The sequence below is a fragment of the Xiphias gladius genome, chromosome 17 (genome assembly GCF_016859285.1).
Source record: "Xiphias gladius isolate SHS-SW01 ecotype Sanya breed wild chromosome 17, ASM1685928v1, whole genome shotgun sequence".
NCBI classification, from domain to species: Eukaryota; Metazoa; Chordata; class Actinopteri; order Istiophoriformes; family Xiphiidae; genus Xiphias; species Xiphias gladius.
The window spans coordinates 5,119,281-5,141,104 of record NC_053416.1 but is presented as its reverse complement, the minus strand read 5'-3'; the positions used below and the strand labels follow the sequence as shown (position 1 = coordinate 5,141,104).

The following is a 21,824-nucleotide window of genomic DNA, read 5'->3' as shown; positions in this document are numbered from 1 at the left end:
ATGGCAGCGCACATAGTTAAAATAATTTTACATGTATACAATATACAAAAGCTACTCTATCATTCAACAGAAAGGTTCAAGGGAAGGTCTGAGAAATGAAGGCTGGTGGACTGGTTGGTCACATATATACGCTCACACCTACATATGATGCAAGGGGTTGAATACATATGCATAACACTTTAATATCCAGGGTAGAAAACTGGGAATAATGCATTCGTTTTCCATCTACAGTGACCAACACACACACACACACACACACACACACACACACACACACACACACAGACACAGACACACAATCTCTCACTCACACACACCAATGTCTGACCAGCAATATCCCAGCTGGGGTGTGTTTGAAGGGTTAGCTAATCAAATGTGATCCAAGTGGACCTGATCACCCCCCCCACCCCCCCAATAAAAAACAATTAATAAATAGTCTCATCTAAAGCTTTTGCAAATTAATGTAAAACAAGCCAGAATACTTCAAAGTAAGAGTCTGACATTTTGGAAATGTGGTTTCTGGAGGCGAGCAAGATGAAAAAGATCGATACCACTCTCACATCTGCCTGGTTGAGTGTGAACCTACCGTCACCTACCAACACCTCCAAGGCCCGTTAATTAACACCTCATATCTCATCTGATAAATCTGTGCAAAACCGCAAGTGTAAAAACGACAATCTAGCGTTTTATGTGGGGTGATTTCACAGCTAACTGCCATTTTCACACACACCGATCTTTGTATGGATTAAACGAGCGGGATATAACATGTTAACCGGTGAGCTTTAAAGGTGCCGGAAAGCCGGGGGGGGGGGGGTATGACACTATCAACATTTCGTGCTATGAATATTGTGGCCAAAAAATATCACAGAAAACAGTATTAACACAACAATGAGGAAAACCTTCCTGAAGTTCTACTATTAGTGTTAAAATAAAGTGAGATGACCCCCCACGACGACTGCGACTGCCCTGGACTTTATCAATCTTAACTACTGAACAGTGTTCAACAAATAACGCAGCTTCGTTGGACTCTGTAAAAGATCTAACATCAAATGAGCTTAAAACAACATTAACAAAAGGAGGTTGGTCGGTTTACGTTAAACACAGCTGAACGGAAATTTCTTTAAAATGGAGCACACCAATGTTTTCATGAAAGTTCTGATGTGTTTTGGTTGTTACTGGTTAAACTAACTGGTTTTTAAAAGACTAAGACCGGAGCAGAGCAGTGATTTGGGTCAGCGGGGCAAGTGGAGGCTGTGCACCGGTTTGTATCTGGTTTCGCTTTGTAACAAACCACTTCAAATACGTAACACAACAACAGCATCTCCCTTTAACAAAGTGGTTGTCCAGGAATAAAAATAAATAAATAAATATTGCCAACTGCTAAGTTAGCTTGTCGAATTAAGCTGCTTTTTGCTTCTATGGGGAAAGCACCTGGTCAAGACCAGGCTTTCAGGATCTCAAGCGGAGAGGATCACGACACGTGAAGGCCATTTGGACAAACGCGGTAAAACTGGGCCTGCTCTGCAAACCAGACTAAGCAGCACGGCAGCAGGTTGAAGAGAACAGGTGTGTGCTCTCTCGGATTATCACCTGGATTATAGGTTGAAAAAGAAAAAAATAGCACACTGTCAAATTGTACCATTGTGTAATTTTCTGGTCTTGCATCTGTCCAAAGTAGCTGTTCCCCCAATATCCTTTTCCACCTAAAAACACCACCGGCTGTGGCAAAGTCAAGCACTCTTCGCCTTACCAACCATGGACTAGCTTTGTTTTGCCTACTAGCTACTGTTAGCATAGAAAGTCACAGCCACAGTAGCCAGACAAAGCAGCCCAGTTCTCTCTCTCTGGTCCTGCTGTGGCTGACCGTGCCTCCGTCTGACCAGTAGAAAGATGCTGCCTTGTACCAAATCACAAGTAAAATCGGTCTTTGTGCTAAGCTAGGCTAAATTTAACAGGCGGACATGCGAGTGGTATCAAACTTCTCGTCTAAACCTTTGAAGGATAAAATATTAAACCAAAATTCACTTTTGATGCCCAGAAATTCATGACAACTATGGAATGCCTTGTCTTCCTCCCGAAGTCCCAGTCATTTAGCAGTCAAATCAACAACACATCGTGAACTACTTTCTACACAATAAACAATTTCAGTGCCAATTTTCCATACACGTAGATGGGTAACGGAGCACGATTTGTAGAAATCTCAGACGTGACAGTAAAAAAATAAAACAAAACAAAATGAAAACAGGACAATGTGACAGGAGAAAAGATGAGTGACACATTTTTAGAGGAAGGTGGTGGTTTTGGCAGTGGAGCTGGATGATGTGGATGGTGCAGGTAAACTGATTATTACCAAATAAATGAGACTTGAAGAGTTGGTGCCCTTATTCGTTATTGTACAATCCCACAGGGACAGCATTAGACTGGTGACAGAGATCCAGTTCTTACTGTAGCGGAGATCGCTGAGAATCAAGCTCCAGATAACACAAGTAAAAAGGAAGTGTTGGTGGGGGAGGGAATAATAAAGTTAAGCAATATAAAAATACAATACCACAAAAAATGAAACAGTACACCATTTTGTTTTTACAATTGTTCGTTATTGCAGACGTAGTCGACTAGGTCTGTGACTCCTAACAGGTCGTCTTCGTCATCCTCCTGCGCTGCCATCTCCTGGCCTGCCAGACCGTTGGGTGCGATGGCGGCGGCTGGTGGGGCGCTGATGTTTTTGGGCGGCTCCAGATGTGGGATGAGGCCCGGAGCAGCGGCAGCAGGCCGGCTGATGAAGCCCTCGATGCTCTTTATCGGGCTCTGTCCGTTGGTGGGTTGCAGCTCCACCAGATTGCAGTCCAATGGATTTGTTCCCTTTGACTCCTCCTCTGCTTTCTTCTCCTTTGGCTTCTCCTCCTGCTCCTCGTCGTCATCGTCCGAGTCGATGCGGTTCACCCGTTTGCGCACGGGACGATCCTCCTCCGACGACGACGAGGACGTGTCGTCCGACGAGTCGTCCGAATCGTCCTCTTCGGATGCTCTCCTGCGTTTTAGTGCGAGACGTCTGCGTCGCTGCCGCGAGTCTTCCTCTGAGGAGTCGGCTCTCCTCTTCACCCTCCGGTCCCTCGACTCCTCCTCGGAGTCTCTGGAGAAACTCGCTGGAAAAAGAAAACAAGGAACACCTTTATAGCTGCCTGTAGTTCTGCCATTGTCACCTTGATGTTCTAAACATAATGAAAGAACCACAACGAAAAACTAAATGATTATAATATTCAGCTTAGTCTTATATATGTTATATATACTAATTTAATGTGTTACTGTATCTGTATGTGTGCTTCATTTTATGGCCAAAACAGGCAATAAACACTGTCAATGCATGATCAGACAGCACTGCTGTTGCTACTAGAGCCACAAAATGTCATATACACCTTTTTTATTTGGAGTTTCAGGGGCTGTGGGAGTGTGCTAACTTTTCTCCATCACAGTTTGGTTTGGTAGCCCGACTGCTGCCGAAGACAAAATGACTATATCTAAAATCACTAACCGCTCCCTCGTGTCCATATCTTAAAATTTCTAAAGTCCGGCCTCAACGAGAGGCTCTGAATATATGTTAGTTGTTACTGAGATTATTCGGAGGGGTTCAACAGAAGTACATTCCCCGCGGCTATTCTATTCTAGAGTGGTAAACCGCCGGCACTTCAAGGTACTTCTGTCTTTTATTCGTAATTACTTGTGGTATTTTAATATGTTTCGGTCATTTGACTCTTGAATTTTAAACATCCGGCACTTTGAGGTACAGTTCGGTTGTCTCAAGGTGACACGTTGAGTTGGCTCTTTAATGTGATTTTTGTCTCGGCAAGATTTATAGAAAACGCATGGCCACTAATTCACCCATGGAAATTTAAACCGGTGTGTAACAGTGGCCATCACGGTTGTTGTTGCTCCTGCTGCGTTTTGTCTTGTAAGTCAATGTGGGCTGGGCCGCCACATGGTGCAGGACACTCAAATAAACAAATCAATCAGTTAGGGTATGTTTTTGTCTTTTTCTCATCTTTTGTCTTTATGGTATTTTGATTTTTGGTATTTCTAGATTGTTTTTACTGTACTTGACTTTTTCACGTTGTTCAAATCACCCCCCCACACCCCTCCTACTTACACCCAGACTGAAAGAGACACCAATCGGTTTGTGTCTGTTTGTGGTCGTTTTGTTTCTTTCTAGATGCTTATTTTGTTTATCTTTCTACTCATTTGATTGACTGTCCAACAGTCATGTCAACCAGAGGCTCTGGCTCACGGGTCCCCTGACACCTTGGGGCCTCTGGGCCTGTGCCCTGTAGACCCGGTCCGTAATCCAGCCCTGGATCAAACACAAGTCCCCCGACCGTGTATCTGTGAGCGTCCATCCTGGAGTAAAGATCAAGGCCTAAGACAAGCGGTGACTCAGCCATTCGTTCAGTTCAAAAGCTTCATATCAAGAGGATCTGAATGTCTCTGTCCATGGTGCTGAAAGGGTTGATGAATTATTTTCATTATTTTTTTTGGAGGCAGCTTTATTATTTAATCCGTGAGGATTTTGTGTTTATGAAAGAAAAGGAGAGGCTAGTAGTACACTGGGGAGACTTTTCAACAAGATTAGGGGAGACAGGATGTTTTAAGTTCATGCCAATACGGGGTAATTTTGTACAACAAACAATTGACACTTGTAATCAGATTAGAAAGAGGCACAATTGTTATCAGTCGCATATGCGGTATCAAAACAAAAGGTCAGGATCTTGGACCGTGGCCAGCTCTGAAAGTGTACTGTGTGCTTCTGACTGACCTTCACTTTCCGAGCTGTCCCGGCGACGTCTGGGCTTCATTTTTGCCCGGTTGGTTTCTGCCTGAGAGCCTTCAGACTCCGACGTCTCACAGTAGTTCACCTGCTTTTTCTGACTCCGCCGGGACCGCCGTCGACTCACATCGAGATCGCTGTCGCTGTACTCACTGGAGCCTTCGGTCACTGGGCACACACGAAAACAGCGGTTGCGGGTTACAAACGTCAGGATCTTCCGGACAAAGCATCCTCGAAGGCAACTTCAAAGCCAACGTACCCGTACAATGACACAAGCCCTTTCTGAAAATCATAGACCGTTTGGCCCCTAGAGGTGTTTCAAACACGATATGAAAGTTATGGCACTGAAGCTTTAAATAGCCAATAATTTGTGCAAGTATTTGAAATCTGTTTACTAGACCTCATTAGCGCTAAAATTTCCCCCCAGGATTCTGTAAAATGTCAAAAAAAAAAAATTGTTTAAAAATGGCCTGTTATAAGTTTCTAGAGCCCAAGATGGTTTCTTAAAGTTGTTAGCTTATAGACTAACAATGCAAAACTCAAAGATATTCAGTCTGCAATGATGTAAGACTGAGAAAAGCAAAAAGTCCCTACATTTGAGAAGCTGGAACAAGAGCAGTTGTTTGAATGTATTCATTATAGATTAATTTAACAATTAGCTGATTATCTAAATTGTTGGGGATTCATTTTCTGATTCCTGTTTTTGTAGTTTCAGTTCCAAGTGCATACCGATAGACTGAAATCTGTTTGGCCAGATTAGTGCAACGTAACGATAACACGCCAAGAAAACAGTGGGGCGAGTTGTTAGGGAGGGAGACAGAAATCCAAACTAAGATCCAGTTTATGGTCTCTCCGAACTAGTCCTTACGACGTGCTGTCAGACCACATCAGAGATCAAATGTGTTTCAGACGTCCACGCTGGAAGGTGGAGTGAAACGCTGGCCGTGAAGGGGGGGTGGGGGGTTGCAATGCAGTTTGAAAATGGGGATAACGGTGCACATTTTCAGACAGTCTCTCCAGACAGACACTCGTAGTGTTGCATTCAGTTGTTCACATGAAAAGTGAAAAGTGAAATAGTTGTGTAACTAATGAAAAAAAAAAAAGAGGGAACGGAGAGGGAAGTAAAAAGCCTGGCTCCTCTCTCACCTCTGGCTGGGGTGCTGGCAGCTGGCCAATCACAACATGATGTGGGTGTGAATGGTTGGATGGTCGGTTTTGGAAAGTTACAGAAATGGTCGCACACCGACCCCCCCCCCCCTAATCTGACATGGGAAAATCGTCTGAGGGGAGGGGGTTTCTGACGCTATCAAACCATCCGGCGAGTATAAATCCTGCTCAGCTTACTAACAGCTAGGGTTGTGTGACGTGGTCGAAATCAATGTCACAATAAGAATATATCTTTTACAACATTGGCCTACATCGCAATATAGACAACTATAAAAATCAAGGTCTTCCATCCCAACTTTCATCAAACCCCAACACGGTATTGATTGGAATTTGCTTGAAAACATTAATTTTGGACAACGAAAACACAATATGATCATCTCATCATATCAGGATACTGCTGAACTCAATAGACAATAATACTGAATTACAGTGAAGAAAATTTTAAAAAGGTTCAAAGTAGGTCTTAGTGAAATTTTGAAATAATTTTAAAAAGTTTGTTTTCCTTTTATTTTTTTGCAAGATGTGTTAAATTGGCTAAATTTTCGAAGGACGACCGTAACTCCAGGCATCTATCTGACTCTGGTCATCTCGAATCTAAAAACAGAAATATCTAACTAATTCATATAACTGCCTCTATGAGAGAGATAGTGTGAAATAAAAAAGAACTGGCCTGAGCTCTCAGTTTGTGATTTTCCCGTCTCTGGTTACGAGGGGTGAAGCTGTGGGGGATCTATCTATCTGTCTATCGATCTTATTTGATTGGTACAACGGAGAAGGGAAAGTGAAGACTGTATGTAAAAACGGGCATGTCGGCTAAAACAGGAACTAGAGAATGACAAGTATAACCTATGCACCTATTTCATCTTCTTCATCGTCATCATCCGTCTCATCTTCTTCATCATCCGAGTACCCTCTTGGTCTCCGCCGCTTTCGGGAGCTTCGTCGTCGTTTCGGTGGCTTCCTGCTCCGCGAAGGAGCATGATGCCTCCCGCTGCCGTTGCTGCCAAAGTCGCTGTCGTTCGAGTCCGCCTCCGTTTCGGCCTCCGAGTCATTGTCTGATACGACAAACTCTTCCTCTGAGCTGCATCCGGCCATGGAAAGACAAGCAGATACATAAATGTGAACACATCTTTTAAAGTCAAAGCTTTACTGTCCGCGTACCTGCGTCTTTTCTTACCTTTCGCTGAGGCGAAACTCTTCCTCGCTTTCCTCTTCGTCCACGGTGCTGTCGCTGTCCAGGTCATTGAGCCGCCGGCGTTTCTTCCTGCGCTGACCGGCGCTGGTTCGTGGCGGGCGGCCGTTCTCCTTACCCTCCTCCGCGTGAAGGATGACGGACATGTCCTTTCCCCTGTGGCCTGTGATGTTGGCCATGTCTTTGCCCCGACCAGCTCCTGTAGACAGTTAACACCCCTCATCAACCCCTTGATTACGGAATGTTTTGATCACATCTTAAAAGGAGCTTATGCACTTGCTTGCAGAGATCTCTGCACGCTAAACATGAAGCTATAGCCAGCAGCTGGTTGGGTAATTTTAGCAGAAGACTGGAAAGCAGGTGAAAACAGCTAGCCTGGCTCCGTTCAAAGGTAACCAAAACCAGCCATCAGCCCCTCTAAAGCTGTCTAATGAACACATCCTATCTTTTTTGATTAATATGCAGGGTAAGTGTAATGTAGGTTGGCATCGATCCTCTCATCTAACTCTCCACAACAAAGCATATTTCCTGAAAATGTAGAAGTGTTGCTTTAAATAACTGTCAAGACGGTAAGAAGTCCTGTCTCCCTACCTCCGCCCTCCGCTTCTTTGATGTCCTCCTCAATTGCCTCCTCGATGGCCTCGTCAAATTCATCAAATCTGCAAAATTAACATTAGCACAGATAAGAATCACATTTCACGAGTGGCCGATCACATTGTACTTCCAGAGCGCGTCCGCTTTTTTTTTTCGCTCTGTGCCGCCGGCGCCGAAACCTGACCGTGAGCATCATCTACCATCAGCGACTGCAACAGCTGAATGGAAAAACATAGCGTGCTTAGGGAGCCCTGGATACCGACGAGATTCATGAAGCTCGCCAGATCTGGTGGTAGAAAGGATGTAGACACCCCCCCCCAGGAGGAAGGGACGTGTCAGTGTTATGGATCGAAAAGTGTTAACTGTTAAACTTAAAAACCTTCTCCTGAATGCGTCAGCGGTTGTTCGGCAGATGTTGACAACAGCAGGACAACATTTAGCTGTAACTGTAGATAAACGCATATAAATATATCCAACAATATATTGCACTGCATTATATTATTTACAATAATACATGTAATATAGTGTTACTACTTTGTTATATTGCTTTATATGCTTTTTCATGGCATTCTTCGATTTGTATTTGATATATTCTTCAATGGTTATGTCACTCCTACTATTACTATTACTATTATTATTACTATTATTACTATTACTATTATTATTATTATTATTCTTTGTTTTGCATCGATTTGCACCATAATTCATACTCTAAGTTTTGGAACTGCATTTCCAGTCAGTCAGTTGGCCGTTGGCTATAATTTGAGCCTGTTTTATTTGTGTATATTTTTTGGCCCATTGGCACCATTAAGAGTATGGCGAATTACCTATTAGCAGTTCTTGTTTGCAGTGTACCCATGGATGCACAGACAACTATCAGCAAAATGACCTTGATACTGTGATTTCCCAGCGTGTTTATGGACGTTTATTCGCGACGGACATCGGAGATAATGATGTCGTCGGCAAATGCCAGTCACACTGAATCTAAAAATATGCGTATCGTGTGCGATTTGACGGAGTTGAGACTCGGAGCGTGAAGACGGAGTGTGATTTTTGACGCGAAGTGCAGCAACTGGGTGCTAACCGCTTTGAAAACCTCTGGTTTAAGATATTGTAATGTACATATTGTTTTTAGCTTTTTAATGTAACCTCTCCGATTTTTTCAATTTTATCTCTTGGCCTGTCTCTGTGCTGCTGCAAAATGTGAGTTTGGATCAATAAAGTCTTATCTCACAAGAACACCTGAACGTTAAATGAAAACAAAAATCTGCGTATTTAAAAACCCCAAAAGAATAATTCAACTGTTAAATATTACGTCTCAGTGTACAAACCTGTAGCTGATGTTTTTCTTTGTCCTTGTTGACCTTCGGCCCCAGCTCTTACTTCGCTTTGCTTCTTTCTTCTCTTTGATTATGATCTCGGGCTTTGCCTCCTCGACCTCCACCTGTATGGAGTGAGAGGTCGGTCATTTGTGGTGCAAACATCGACCGGTGAATATTCCTCCGTCTCCACTAAAGACTGCACAACCACACTTTTCTACTTACTGAGGGCGTGATGATGTTTTCAACACTGATTCCAACATAAATAAGACGCTCTTTCCTGGAAGAGATAATACACATGAAAAAGACTGACACCCTAACCTAAACCAATACACTCTTCAGAATTTGTTATTAAAATAACCGGCATATTTGTTTTAGCTTTCAAACGCTGGCACTTTTAAAGCGAAGGAGCTACAACTTCTACAAGGAGTGGACAGAATAATCAGAACATTATAATATAAAGAAATCCAGTACGACACCACAAAAAATTATGGCCTAAAACAGTGGTTCCCAACACTTTGGGCTCAGAGTCCAGTTGGGACCTCTCATCACAGGTTATGGACAAAGAGGGATTTTTCTTTTTCAGACACTATAATTTGAAGGATTTTTTCAGAGGCCGGATGAGGTAAAAAATAAGCAGTATATCGCAAGAAAACAAGTCAAAAGGAGAGAAAGGTAAGAGAATGATTCGTTTTATCTTGTGAAGACTTTTCTTCTTTCCTAGATCCCCTGAATCACCTGGTGACCCGTTAGATTTATCTTTGGACTTCTGTGAGGGGTCACAATGCCAAAGTTGGGAACCACGGGCCTGAAAAATTACCACCGAGTTGAATCGACACCTCTGGCGGTCGACAAACATTAAAATAACATTTCAGGACACGGCAAAAAAAAAAAAAAAAAAAGCGGCTGAAAAGGAAAAAGAATTGGAAAAAGAAGCAGATCGGGAAATGATGACGCAAGTAAAACCCAAACAGCCCAACGAGGACAAAGGAGTTAGGTAGAGAAGTTATCAACTGCTGCTTAGGTGTCAAGAAAAGATCTCCAAGAAAAGATTGTTCCTGTGAACACAGTTTTGATCAACAGAAATAGTGCAAAATGTCTCACCTTCTCTCCGCCCGTTCCTTCTTTTTCAAAGCTGCGTCGAGGTTCTGGAGCTGCTCTTCTAGTTTGTCACAGAGCCGCTTCTACAGAGGGGATAAATTAAGATTTAAACATTAAAGCCACAACGTCTCATTTACTTCCTCACATTAATTTTTCGGTGCTTAGACTGGTCCGTACATGTTGACAGGGTGGACAGAACCATTCTCCATCCGGGATGATCATGAGGGGAGGCCTCAGGCAGGCTGTGTGGTAGCCGCTGTCACACGAATCGCACAGTAATATCTACAAAGCAGATGTGGACAGATGTTAACAGCAAAACTTAAGTCGTTCCTCACTCAGCACAGGGTCATTTATACAGCTACCTGAAATGTTCCCCAGCAATCGTGTTCTTTTCCCCGTCAGTTTGGCGAATAAATACGACATACAATGACTACATTCTAAACACGACAATGCCCATGAGCTTCTGCCCCGGTTGCTGTGTAGGAGAAGCCAGTCAGAGGTGCAAATTGGAGCTCTGGCAAATTCAAAGTGCTTCATTGTTGCAGCTGTGAACAGAGCATTGGCCCTGTAGTTGCCGAATTCATCCGAAATTAACCCAGAATCACTGGACAACGATTTAGGCTGTAAAATGTATAATCTGTTTCCTCCACACGGTAATATTTAGCTTTAGTCGTAGTAGTGGTCATTCAATTCTAACTAAAAGTTTTAATGTCTACAGATTTCTACGTTAAGTTTAGAACATTAATTGGACTCCTCCATCTGGAATCAGGGGCGCCGGATTTGATTCGCGCTCGAAATGCTGAGCTCCACGTGAAATCACTGTCCTACTTTTTCCTACTAAGAAGCACTGTGAAAACGAGACCCTTACTTCGGCGTAAAGATTTGGGGGAAAAGTCACCCTCGCTTTTATCACATCACATCTCAACTGCCCCACAAATCTTCTCTATTTCAAATCTAACTGGTTCCAAAACTATGCAGGGAGGAGTTCAACAAAAACTAAAGACGCAGTAGATCACACATTAATATACCAGTTTTAGCTTCTCACAGTCGGCTCCACATCACTTTCAGGACTAACTTGACCTAGAAAGTATTACGTATTTATATGACTTCTTGTGCCCTCTGACCAATAAGGAGGCCTAAGGTCTTCAGAGCAGGGACTCGTAGCTGTTCCAAGGTCAGGCGTGAAACTATGGGTGACTGTGCTTTTGCTGATGTACCTCCTCAGCTCTCTAACCAGCCTCCAACAAAGAAGCCAAATCAGTGCACATCTTAAAAAACATCTTAAAACCTATATGTTTCCTTTGGCTCTCTCTTAATTTTATAACTTTTACTTTGTGGATTATGCATCTATTCCGCTCTCTCTGTTCTTCCTCCTCCTAAGCGCTATGTAACTTCACTCTGAATACTGCTGGCTGATAAATTAAAACACGCAAGTGTGAAATATTGACTTGTACAATTACGAGATGTTAGGAGATCCTGTGGGTACCCACCAGCTCAGGGTGATTTGGAAGACCACAATGTTTGCAGGGGTCGTCATTTGGAGGTAGGTCGTCGTCTGAGGATGTCGAGGAGTCCGAGCTCCGTCTTTCTCGGTTGCGGTTCCGCCTCTTTCTGCTCCGCTCGACCTTGTAGTCTTCGTCGCTGTCGTCCTCCTCGCTCTCCTCCTCCTCGCTGGACTCCTCGTCGCTGTTGTCGTCGTCATCCTCAGAGCCTTTCTTTTTACGCCGTGTTCGGGTGTTGGACCACCGAATCTTCCGTCTCTTTCTCCCCTTTAAACAAGCACAACAGGCTGACATCCAACAGGGAACGAGTAGCTGAAAAACCATTTCCCAATTCATGCAAGTGGCGCTGTAATTTTTTTTTTTTTTTTTAAACCTTTCAGTGACCCCTTGTTTTTAAGTCCAGTAACAGACTTGAAACTTGCCCAACATAGCTAATGCATCGTAAGTGAAGCTCACGTCCACACTGAGTGATCGGTGAGTCCTTCGTGGTGGTGCGTTCACATGCTCAAGTGAAGATCTGACAACAGAGCCTCTCCATTCGTTAGCAACATACTTAGCATCGCATTCATAAGCTGCGATGTATGGAAACACAACATGGGATACAAATAATTACAAAAAAAAAAAAAAAAACTTGAGATAAATTTGTAATAAATTCATTCACAACAAGAATGACACATTTCGGGACTGCTGGGGGAGGAGTTAGAGCAACGATGTGTGACAAACCGATTTCAGTGGTCTCTTCAAAGTAAAACAGTTACGTTGATGAAGTTGCGCGTCCCTCCTCGCTACAGTGCTGCAATAACTCCTACTTTGATGAAGGTTATAATGTTCTGTTTTTTATTGAAATCGCTTTAGAGCGGTGCTGATTCAGCTGTACGGTCTTTTTTTCCAAAATGTTTCAAAAGCTAAAATATGGCTGCTTGTTTTGGGAAATAACTGCCACTAACGGAAACTCTAACCGGATCGTTTTTTGACTAGGAAAAAACTGGCATGGTCTTTTAACATCTAGTGTCTCCTTTCAGAAAAGATGTTTTCAAAAAAAAGATGTAAATGTTGCCAACTGGTGAGCAGTCTAACCTTGGGTTTGGGCTGACCCTCCTGATCTGCCTTTTTCTCCCTTGGTTTCTTCCGAACAGCCTTCACCTCCTCCACTTCGTCCTCCTCCTCGTCGTCTTTTTCTTTCTCGGCCTTGTTGTCCTCACGTTTCTCAGCCGCTGGAGGGGCCTGCGACTTCTCCATCTTCCTGTCGTGGATCTCTACCGCCTTCGGCGTCGGCCTAGAGATCCTTGGTGATCTTCGAAGAGATCTCCCCGTGTTCATATCGGACTCTGAATCCCCCTGTCTCTCCTCCCTCTGAAGTTCAGCTTTCCGTCGATGGGCTGGGGGCTTGATTTTCCGACGAACACCCTCCTCCTTAACGTCTGTCGGAGCTTCACCGCCGTTTGCCACCTCTTTTTTTGTTGCGGAGTCCTCTTCTTCGCTTTTGCTTTTCTCGTCAGTGGGTTTATCGGTGGACGGTTCTTTGCTCGGGTGGCCCGGTTTTTCAGTTTCAGTTGAGGGTTCGACATCAGCTTCTCTGCTCGCATTTTCGTGACCAGATTTCTCCATTTTGGGTGAGGTTTTGCTTTCTTTAAGACCGTGTTTCTCCTCCTTTGCTTTCTCAGTTTTTGAGAGTTCACCTATCGTAGAATCCTCTTTACTTTCTTTGTCTTGAGGCAGCTGTTTCTCACTGTCAGTTGTAAGTTTTTCATCGCCTGTGTCTTTTTCACTTCCCTTGTCGGCATCCTCTTTACTCTCTGATGATGGACGCTCTGTCTCGATTCGTTCAGGCTGTTCGTCAGACACCTTTTCCTCCTCTTTGTTAGGGTTTTTACCAGTTTCTTCAGAGACGTTAGACCTCTCAGCTGGACTGGATGGTTCATCTTTCCCTTCAGATGTTTCCTCTGTCGTCTTATGCACAACAGAGTTCATCTCAGTTTTGTCATCCTCTTGTGGCTTTGTCAGTTCCAGTTTACTTGCCACGCCCTCTACCTCCATAGGTCCTGACAAAGAGTCGCTTATCTTGGTAACATCACGTATCGTATTGTCTTCACAGTTGACAATTGTCTTTAAATCCTCAGGCTTTTCTGAGGCTGTACTGGATTTCTCCGGAGTCGCCTCTGTGTCTTTAGTGTTATCGTGCTTCTCGGTAGGTTTACATGATTCCGATTTATCTACCTTTTTAATGACAGAGGACTCTACACTCTCCTTAATGTTGGATGTGTCCTCTGATTTCTCCCTGACTGGCGGTTTTTCTGCTTTTTTAATGACAGTAGAACTTTGTGTGACTTCTTGGGTCCCTGTATCATCACCGTCTTTTACAACTTCTTTCTTTTTAATGACACGTGGTGATACAGTGTTTTCAGAGTCATCAGATTTGTTTGGAGGCTCTCTGTCAGCAGTCTGCGTGTCTGTTGTTTTGATGACTCCTGGCTTCTCTTTCAGTGCCGAGTCACTCAAGTCCTCTACATTAGTCTCAGAAGTTGCCAGTTCTTCAGCATTTCTATCCCTCACTTCTGTTTGCTTCATGTCTGATACATTTTCTGTCCTCTCTGTCGACTTAGTTTCTTCAGTCTGACTTGACTCTGGTGTATCCATGTCTACACAGGCTGGTATTTCCTTCCTTGTTTCAGCTTCTTTGGATCTGACTTCATGATTTAAATTTAGGTTCTGTGACTCATCAGTTGTTAATGTTTTATAAGTTTCCTTTAATTTGGTCGTCTTGTCAACAGCACAAGACTCTCCTGTAACGGCTGGTTTCTCTTGCGTCTTTTCAGACTTTTCATGATTAGGTGACTGCTCGAGTGCATTCTTTACATCTTTAGGTAAAGGTGGTGACTCCGCTTTTGGTGGTGGGGGAGACTCGTGTGCTTCTTTCTTTTCTGTTGCTGCGGTGCTTTCCTTTTCTACCTGCAGGGCAAGATTTTTCTTAGCCAAGTCTGCGTGGTGTGATGCGACCGCCTCCGAGATCTTTTTTGCACCGGCGGCGTCGTCCTTTTTATCTTTAGTCCCCTCCTTGTCTGTGGATGGCGAGTCATTTTCCCTCACTTCTACAGATTTACTCGCGGCTGGTTCAGTCGCCTGCTCTTTGTCGACGGCGGTTTCTTTTAATGATTTGCTCAAATGACTCTGGAGATCTTTCTCTGACGCAGGCTTAATTTCACCATTAACATGATCCTTTATGCTCTGAGTCGTGTCAGCTTTAGAAGCTTCCTTGACCTGAGAAACAGTTGGATTTTGCACTACAATACCACTGTTTTTTTCAAAGTCTTCACTAAACTTCATTCCTCTTTTTTTCAAAGGGATTTTGGCCTGCTGGTCATTCTTCAGAGCCTGTTGGATCTCCTCAGCGCTGTTCCTCTTGGCCTCCTCTCCTTTTTCTGCCTTTACGGGTAAACATGGTGTTTCAGAGGCGGGTTCACTCGTTGCCGTGCTTGATTTAGAGCCTGACACCTCCATTGGCTCTTCTTTGATGTTCTGGGCTTTCGCACTGATGTTTTCTGAGCGGAGTTCTGATACGGTTTTGGCTTCGATGACGCCATTAAGGGATGATTTGGCCTCAGAAGCTTCTGGTTTCAAGTTATCTTTCTGTGTTACTTTCTCATTGTTCTCTGTCTTTGGTGAGACTGGGCAGGCAGCCTTGTCTGAGTCTTTGCTGTCTTCATCTGATGTGTCGTCGGTCATTTTAACTTTACCTGTAATGTAAATATGAAATAAAAGATCAAATGAGTCAACAAGAACTCACAATTTAATTCAGAATCAAATTTAGATTCAGTAATTTAATTAAAGGCTTTCCTCCAATCACTGTATACCAAACTTTGTACTCATGTTTTAACTGCGGTTAATTGCAATAGGGAGCAAAAATGGCAGTTAAGCTAACTGGTCCCGATCAAGGTCAGTTTCTTGCTTCTTTATTTTAAAAAGTTCCAGATCCATAATTTCAAGGTCTTGCACATGAAGGCTTAGTGACAGATTTGTAGGATCAAAAAACTCTGCACTTGAAAAGCAAATTCAAAGAATCCCGCACACTGTCCATCACTTGAACTCACTTCATTAACACAGTATTGTAGGAATGCGTTTCTTTCCTTGGAACAGGGTATTAACACTGCAGTGATTATCACTGGTCTCTGTGATTCACACTGCAACACAACTAAAAAAAACTGCAAAACTCCCAAATTCTTTGGAAAAATAAAAACACAGTAAACTGTAACAAAACCTAAACAGAAAAGCGACAATAATAATAATCATCTGTGAACAAGCAATTTAAAAGTCCAGCCTTTACCTTCGTCTGCTTTTTTCTCATCCTCTTCACTGTTAAGTTTGGTCTCCTGTTTTTGCGCTTCCTTTTTCAACAGCTCAGGGTCAATTTGTGTCTTCAGCAGAGCCACGACCTCAGCTAAGTCGTTTCTATCTCTATAGGGAGAAAAGTGCGGATGAATATGACCGCTCCATTTCCACAGTAAACAACACACCGTACCTGCTTTTATAGTGAACATTACCATTTAAATTTCATTTCATTTCACAGTGCCGGCAGAATATTTCTTCCCCTATTAACATAACTTTTGCCTGTTTACCTGACAATGCACTTCCAAGATGACCCGTCTAGGTCGTCCTGCTCCTCCACATAAACGCGCACGTTGTTGTCTTGGTCCAGTTGAAACCAGTACATCTGGCCGTCTTTGTCCCGGCCAACTGGCTGCAGCCGCATTTTATCCGGGTCCTCCTCATTGATGGCAGTTTTGAACTTCACGTTTTCATCAAACTGACACTCGCACAGATACTGGAGAAAGAAGAAAGGCACGGAATGATTCATAATGCCACAACATCTATCACAACACGTACTGTACGTGATTATCTTTATTAGTTTAAGTAAAATGCAACATACTTGAGCTGTGGGAGTAAAAAAACAAAACAAAAAAACAAACAAACAAAAAAACAAAAAAAAACAAAAACCTATATAAATAATTATGGATGATGAATGTAGGCAAGGCAAGAAAAGTGACAAAAGGTGCGTCAAGATTCGATCCTGAGTAGGTGTAAATTTCACTGTCAGAGTTAACGTGTAGCCAATTAAGTTTATTATTATTATGACTGGTTTATTTACATTTTTAAAAGCAAACACAGAATTATTCTTTTTATTAAGATAAAAATCAAGTTTTTTTGTTGTTGCTGTCGTATCATCCAGCCGTACGTGCAATTACAGGGAACAGTATCCTTCCTCAGAGGTGCCCCCCCCCCCACCACCACCAAATAAAAAACTCCTTTCTGACATCAGATTACGAGGTGAGAAAGTAAAATGGGGCCGAACTTCTCTCTAGCTCCCTTTTCATTCCTTTTCATTCCACAGCTACTTCTTTCCCTTCTCACTTTTCATGTGAACAAACGAGCGCAACGCTACCAAAAGAATTTTTTCCAGGAGAGACGTTTTTAAACACTAACGCCCCCCCCCCCCCTCCCTTTCTTCCCCAATAACGGCCGGCTTTTCACTCAACCTTCCCGTGTGGCCGTTGGGACGAGGTCGGACAACACGCCTTATGAACCAGTTCCCACTGAGCACAACCCGACTCTCACGCCGTTAACGATGGGTCCATCGTATTCACGTGTCCTAGTAGGCTACGACACGGACTGAGCACGCACAATACCAGGACCCCAAGTGTCCAAGTCACTAGTCACAAGTCCCCAAACCACAGACATTCGACTATTTACTCAATAGGGAGCAGCAAAGTGAGATTTTGGACACTTTCTAATCACTGTCACTTTCACACTCAGAATTTGGACGCTCAAATAAAATGGCAGACAATAAGTATAGTGCACTATATGGTAAATAGGGAGTGATTTCAGACACAGTCCTGAATAGATTTCAACCCTCAACACTGTTATCAGTAACACCTGCACTTTTCCTATTATGACAAGTCAATATGTCGGCTGTGAAAAAGGCTTATTACTCTCGCTAAACTCTTTCCAAACTTTTCTGTTTGAAGCTGAAATAAAAATAAAGAAAGAAAGAAAAGAAAGGTAAAAGAAAAGAGAAGAAAAGAAAAAGAGTCAACAATTATAGTGAGGCTAGGAGACCAGACTGCCATTGTAAAAGCACCCCCCCCCGCACAAAATAAATAAATAAATAAATAAATAAATAATAAAAAAAACAACAACAAAAATGAAATAAAACAGTGTGCTTACTTTAAGTATCCCCGTCTTGCAGTCCATCGTCATCTCCTTGTATCCCTTTTGTTCGAGTTCCCATGCCCATGTTGTGTTGAACTCTTGGCATACCTGCAGGAAAAACAAGAAATGAGGAAATCAATTTTACAAATGAAATGAACGATTAAATCGGAACCCATGGAAACTTATTTCTGTTTAAATATCTTAACTGATTGACGTCTGTTTGCTGGCAGCGTTGTCAGACTCCATCATACATCCTGACACATTTATCACGGTTGACTCTGCAACATGTCCAAGTCTGTTGCAGCCTTGATGCTCTGCCACCTTTGCCGTAGTTTGAATATCATTTCAGCTACTCGTCATATACCAACCCTAACCCGAGCAACCTTAGAACATATCAAAAATACCAACTCAACAATCACCAAAGTCAAATCCTAACCTCTCTGACAGCTTCGGCAAAAAAAAAAAACGAACGTTACAGGCTTAACGGTTGCACAAGATATCATCTCTACACGGTAAAGATCAATCCCGAGCTATTTCATGAATGCGTGCTTGAGTCTTGCAGCGATTGTGCAAAGGGTTTTAATAGACAACCTGAGTGTCCCGTGATGGCCTGAATGTGATTTCAGATACTTCCCCACTGGTATAAAAGCTTCACTAATCAATATGTTTCATATTAAGCATGGATCAAATGGCTAATGTGAAAGGTGGCAGCAATGAACCCACAAAGAATCATCACCCGACTCTTTAGTTCCTCTCAGCCCTATGGAGTGTTTTGGCCTCTTTTAGCTCCTTGTTTTGGTTTCGTCTGAATGAACCCTAGTTGTGTAGTAAAATATATAAACTGCAAGTTAACCGTTTACCTTGACTAGATATTTCTCCCATCTGTCTGCTGACACCGACTTGCCGATCTTCCTCAGCAACTTGACGTGAAGGTCAACCAGCAGCTTCGGCACTGAGGGAAGGATTCACAGACAAAGTGGTTAGTGTCTAAAACCGACTTCAGACATGACCTGGCATCTGTAATGCACTGTTTGGGAGAGGCATACAGTGAGTAAAACTGTCAGATATAATAATAAAAATAATATCAATAATACTGGAAAAACATCTCAACCCAATGCTTCGCAATACCGTAGGATAACAGGCAAAAAAAAAAAACGACATTGTGGACCCCCCCCCCCCGGGACTAACCCAGCTTTTGCATTCAGTTACAGGCTAAAACCAGGATAAAGACTTATATTCGCATAATTTCTGAAAACAGCATATTTCTGAGACATAAACACAAACAGGACCCAAACCAACACTGGGCAATTAGTGTGCGTGTAAACATCCTCACTGAACGCTGAAAACCACTATATACCTAGACTTGTGAGCTCTGCACTAGATTAACAGGGAGAGTTTAAAGACTGTTTAAAAACTATGGTTCAGATTTGTGAAACCTTTTTTTCTATTTGTGAAAACAAAAAACACACACAAAGAGTGCAATTTCACAATATAGGGTTTTTTTTCCCCTCCCCGTATCAACAGCACTTGTGCCCAGGTCTACATTTAAAAAAAAAAACAAAACAAACAAACAACAAAAAAAACATTACACCTAGACCTGTCAAATCTGGACCACATTAACCCAGAAAAGCTACAGAACGTTTACAATAACAGTTTCAGATTTGCGGAACGTCTCTTATTTCTGGAAACAAAAAACATGAAAATTTTGTTGCATTTTTGCTGTTTTTTTTTTCCCCCCCTCTATCCAGACCACATTAGACCAGGTCTAGATTAAAAACCGCTCTACATACACTTGTCAAAACTCTGGACTAGAGTTCCAAGGAGCACATTACGATGGTTTCAGATTTGTGAAACCTTTTACTCTATTCATGGAAAAAAAAAAAAAAAAAAAAAACCCAAAACCTTTCACTAAAAAGGGGCAATTTTGCTGCTTTTTCCCCATCTAGACCACATCTGACTGGGTCTGGATCAAAAACCACTATACCTAGACTTGACAAATCTGGACTACATTAACAGGGATAGTTAAATGACTTTTAAAAACACACACACACACACACACACACACACACACACACACACACACACACACACACACACACACACACACACACACAGACAAACACACACACACTCCCTTTCAGATCTGTGAAACCCCCTTAATCTCTGTATCAGGGTGAGGTAATTTGAACGGAGCAGATGTCAATGTGAGGTAAAAAATTATTGGACACTTGGCGCCTGCGCAACGCAACGCAACTAAATTAAAAAAATAAAATAAATAAATAGTCAAGTCAAACACAGTAAGAGGCAAAAACGGAAGTACACCGACTTTGACTTAACATTCACCTACAAGAGGCTTTATCTGTGGCGTAAAAATGCCAACAAAGGTGCGGAAATAGTCCAGGTGTGAATTGATAACTTGGCAAATGTACAACAAAGCCACACATGTGTATTATTTACAAAGAGGGTCGTGTTTTGTTACATGCATGCGTTTTATTTTGAAGGCTTAGACAGGATGTCCTAGTTGTTGCAGGCGGCTTGACGGGAGCAGAGTGAAACACTACATGACAAAATATTTTAACTGTAAATAAAGTGCACAATATCGCGGCTGCCTCACACAACGACACCTTTACCGATAAAAGATCGCAATCCACGTTGTGTTGCATGAATTACCACCACATTTGCTGCCTCGCAGACACTGTTATCGCCGCACACTCGTGTCCTGTGTTGTGTTACGAGGAGTGTTACAGTGTTAGATAAAGGCAGCTTGGAAAAAATTAAGCCCAATTTAAAAGCTAAAAAGTGAGAGAAAACCTCGACTAATTCGGCGCATTCACACTTGGATAATCGTTAAATTACACACAGACACATTTTCCGCTTCGAAGAGCAGCTCTGGGACGCAGTTAACTCACATTTAAGTAAAGAAGAAGGTTAGAAAACCACACAATAACACACAACTAGCTAACATAGCTGCTAGCCTGCTAGCACGGTACCATTATCATTAAAGCGGCGGTGAAGTCTTGGAGGGGGGGGGGGCGGCTTTTAGGGGGGGGTTCTACCCTACCTGAGGATGTGTCCTGCAGATATCTCTCCAGCTGAGGAAAAGTGAGCTCCGGTAAATCCAGCAACGCTCCGTACCGCTCGAGGAAGGAGCAAATCACGGCGTAATTCGGACACAAACCGGGGGAAGAACTCGCCGTTGCCGCCGAAGCAGCCATCTTTTCCACACCAGTGTCAAGCTAGCCGAAATCAATCCAACTGCTTCCGGTATTAACAAAGTAAAACGTCGGACAAAAAGAAAAAGTAAAAACAATAATTAAAAAGGGAGAACCATCTCAGGTGCTACAAGTAAATACAAGGATACAGGTAAAAATCATTTTTTACTTTTACTCCTACTCTCGGACTTTAAGGGTGTTTTATCAAACTTATTTTGACTTACAAATGCTCTTAAATGTAAGAGAGCTCCAGGAAAATCTTAATTAGACTCCTAAACATTTTTTATTGGTCAGGAACAAAAGAGCAAAAGTTTCAAAGCCCATATAACAGCAGTTGTATTCTATGGTACAATAAAATGACATTAATAATAATAAGCACTATGATTGAGGATGGAGTACTTTTAGTAAATCATTTGCATATGAACATTTGACAGGATGTTACACCGCTTTTTCTTTTTTCTGATTTGTGGCATTTATCAGAGGTGCAAACAAACAAAAACAAATCTGGTCTCATTTTCTTTGCAGTGAGGGACTAAGTGTTGGAATTTTTTTCTACACCTGCCAGCGTTGGTCTAAATTCTACTTCTGTGACGTAGCTCGTCTACCAACAGCAGAACGTCCTGCAGCAGAATTTTGTTTCCATTTCAGCCGGTTTCCAATCATTTAATCGCCATTCATATGTTTACACATTATAAATGTATTTGATTGTCAATTTCG

The 21,824-nt window shown here is 42.5% G+C and overlaps 1 protein-coding gene across 1 annotated transcript; it reads right to left on the bottom strand.

Moving 5' to 3' along the window:
* Positions 1-441: 441 nt before the first annotated feature.
* Positions 442-21,125, bottom strand: rsf1b.1 (remodeling and spacing factor 1b, tandem duplicate 1). The gene is made up of 16 exons (XM_040150780.1): positions 20,957-21,125; positions 18,756-18,847; positions 17,911-18,003; positions 16,305-16,510; positions 16,013-16,143; positions 12,769-15,425; positions 11,680-11,958; positions 10,367-10,471; positions 10,193-10,272; positions 9,314-9,368; positions 9,101-9,213; positions 7,767-7,834; positions 7,161-7,374; positions 6,838-7,064; positions 4,805-4,984; positions 442-3,143 (listed from the first exon to the last, which is right to left on the bottom strand). The coding sequence occupies exons 1-16, from the start codon at positions 21,108-21,110 to the stop codon at positions 2,581-2,583; spliced, it is 5,217 nt and encodes a 1,738-aa protein (XP_040006714.1). The 5' UTR covers positions 21,111-21,125; the 3' UTR covers positions 442-2,580.
* Positions 21,126-21,824: the final 699 nt, after the last annotated feature.